The 2,149-nt window shown below is 31.2% G+C and overlaps 1 protein-coding gene across 1 annotated transcript in view; it reads left to right on the top strand.

Annotated features, from left to right (window-relative positions):
- TRIADDRAFT_34272 (uncharacterized protein) overlaps positions 1-1,294 on the top strand; it is a gene marked incomplete at both ends in the record, with an annotated part of 2,632 nt that extends 1,338 nt beyond the window's left edge. Inside the window, 6 exons of the mRNA XM_002118468.1 lie at positions 19-94; positions 171-326; positions 392-497; positions 600-746; positions 895-1,101; positions 1,241-1,294. Coding sequence (XP_002118504.1) covers positions 19-94; positions 171-326; positions 392-497; positions 600-746; positions 895-1,101; positions 1,241-1,294 — 746 coding nt within the window. The remainder of the gene's footprint in view (positions 1-18; positions 95-170; positions 327-391; positions 498-599; positions 747-894; positions 1,102-1,240) is intronic.
- Positions 1,295-2,149: the final 855 nt, after the last annotated feature.

Here is a 2,149-nt window from a genome sequence, read left to right on the forward strand (position 1 = left end):
TCTCGGCCTGCGGTATAGGTCATATTTATAATAATTGGTTAGCGTCTTGCACATACGAAGGCGAAAACACTGTTATGTACCTTCAGTCAGCTAGGTAAGTTTGTAAATTAAATAGACTAAGAAAGACATTTATAAAAGTAAGAGAATACATTAAATTAACAATTTTTTAGATATTTACTTCGTTGTGTCAAGAATCCAAAGTCTGCACCTTTAGGTGTATCAGCAGTCTTACATAATCCACCAGGTAAACACTGGGATGTTAAGAATATGCAAGATCTAGAGAAGACGAATACAGTACTAGAAGCTTATAGAGCTAGAGCATATAAGTAAGTAATCGACACAAATACCATAACTAGCTCTATCATATCATTAACTCTGCAATCTTTGACAGAAAAGTAGCTATTGCTGATAAATACCTTCGCGAATTACAATCTGGTGGCGATACTAGTTACGATGCTTGGAATAAATCCGGAATTAAATTAGTGGATTGCGCAAAGGTACTTATAACTGTTTAAAATATTTTAGTTAATCTCGGCTTTGAGTTTTTTCTTCACTATTTTTAAATACTAAGTCTATACTATTTTCTGCTCGTTCTACAGGCATTTACTCACTATTTCGTAATAAAGACATTCTTTAATATGATTGAGAAATCGCGCTTGGGACAATCTTGTCATCTACAGTTACATAGACTATCTATTCTGCTAGCTTTACATGGCATAGATCAAAATACTGGCGATTTTATGCTCGTAAGTATTCTGAATAAATTTACTATTAACACAAACATAATATACATAATTATCGTTGGCGATAAAGATCGTATCATTGTACTTTATTAATCGTCGCAAGTTAAAACTAAGCGAGCACTAATTGAAATTATAACATGTATTTTATCAGGACAACTTCATCGATTTTGAACAAATCAAACTCATTCGAGTAAAAATATTAGAACTATTTAGTGAAATTCGACCGGTCGCAGTTTGTTTAGTTGACGCATTCGATATACCGGATCAGACGCTACTATCTGTTCTCGGTAGATATGATGGCGACGTTTATAACAAACTATTCGAATGGGCAAAAGAGGCGCCTTTGAATAAAACTCAAGTTCGTTATCTATTAGTAGTAGTCATAGATTGTGTGTTCGTTTATTTAGCTTAGGAAAAAACATGGAAGAAAAACTTTCATCGCTATTAATTAAACAGTTATTATAATTGATTTGATTTAATTGTTATTTATATTGTAGGTACATTCATCATATGATAAATACCTTCGGAACCTGCTTACAAGCAAGTTATAAAGAGTTTATGTCGCTGAATTATCTTCGGATAATATTTAAGATAGATCTCAAGTTATCTGTTATCTTTGGTCACTCAGCTAAAGGCTTGATCTTAGTGATCATACTCGTATGGATTACATCGTACAACAAAATATCATATCTCGATGTAACTCGATATCTTGATACAAATAGCACATTTACGTTTAAGTACTAGCGATACTGTTAGCCTTTTGCATTAACCTAATTGTGGTATTTCTATACAATTTGATGAGTTAATAGTTATAATCTATTGATTGAGCATGAAAGTATTTACGCTCTCGTTTACGTTTTTTATCCTGTCATTATCCACTTATAATAACAATCTTAATAAAGAGAATAATTCAAGTATAGTTTTTCTTATACTTGTATTGAATGATTGCACCCGTTGCATCTATTGCATCTGTTGTATATGGACCGTTAATATCAATAATACAATAGTACTTTAAACATGTCTTTCTTAAATTTTTTACTTATTAAGTCGTTCTTATAAGTCATAAGTGAAATTTAATCTAATAATGATAAATGCATGTATCTGTTTATAACAGTATAAATATATTCCATGTCTTCCAGTGAACTCTGTATACGTGTTTTATTGGTATGAATAGTAAATGTAGTAGAATTACTATGACTTACTATCGGGAGAATTGAAAGCGTTTGTATAACTTTACCTCATGAATATGGTAGAATACGCATAAATATAATTTGATATCGTTCAGGATTAAGCGGTTAAATACTGTTAGCAACTATATAACCTAATAGTTAAAAATTACGATAGCATGTATTATAATCCTTCTGTTTTGTAGTAGATGAAATATCGCGTAAGGTCGTTGTGGTTAA

Source organism: Trichoplax adhaerens, genomic scaffold (assembly GCF_000150275.1).
Source record: "Trichoplax adhaerens TRIADscaffold_117 genomic scaffold, whole genome shotgun sequence".
NCBI classification, from domain to species: domain Eukaryota; kingdom Metazoa; phylum Placozoa; class Uniplacotomia; order Trichoplacea; family Trichoplacidae; genus Trichoplax; species Trichoplax adhaerens.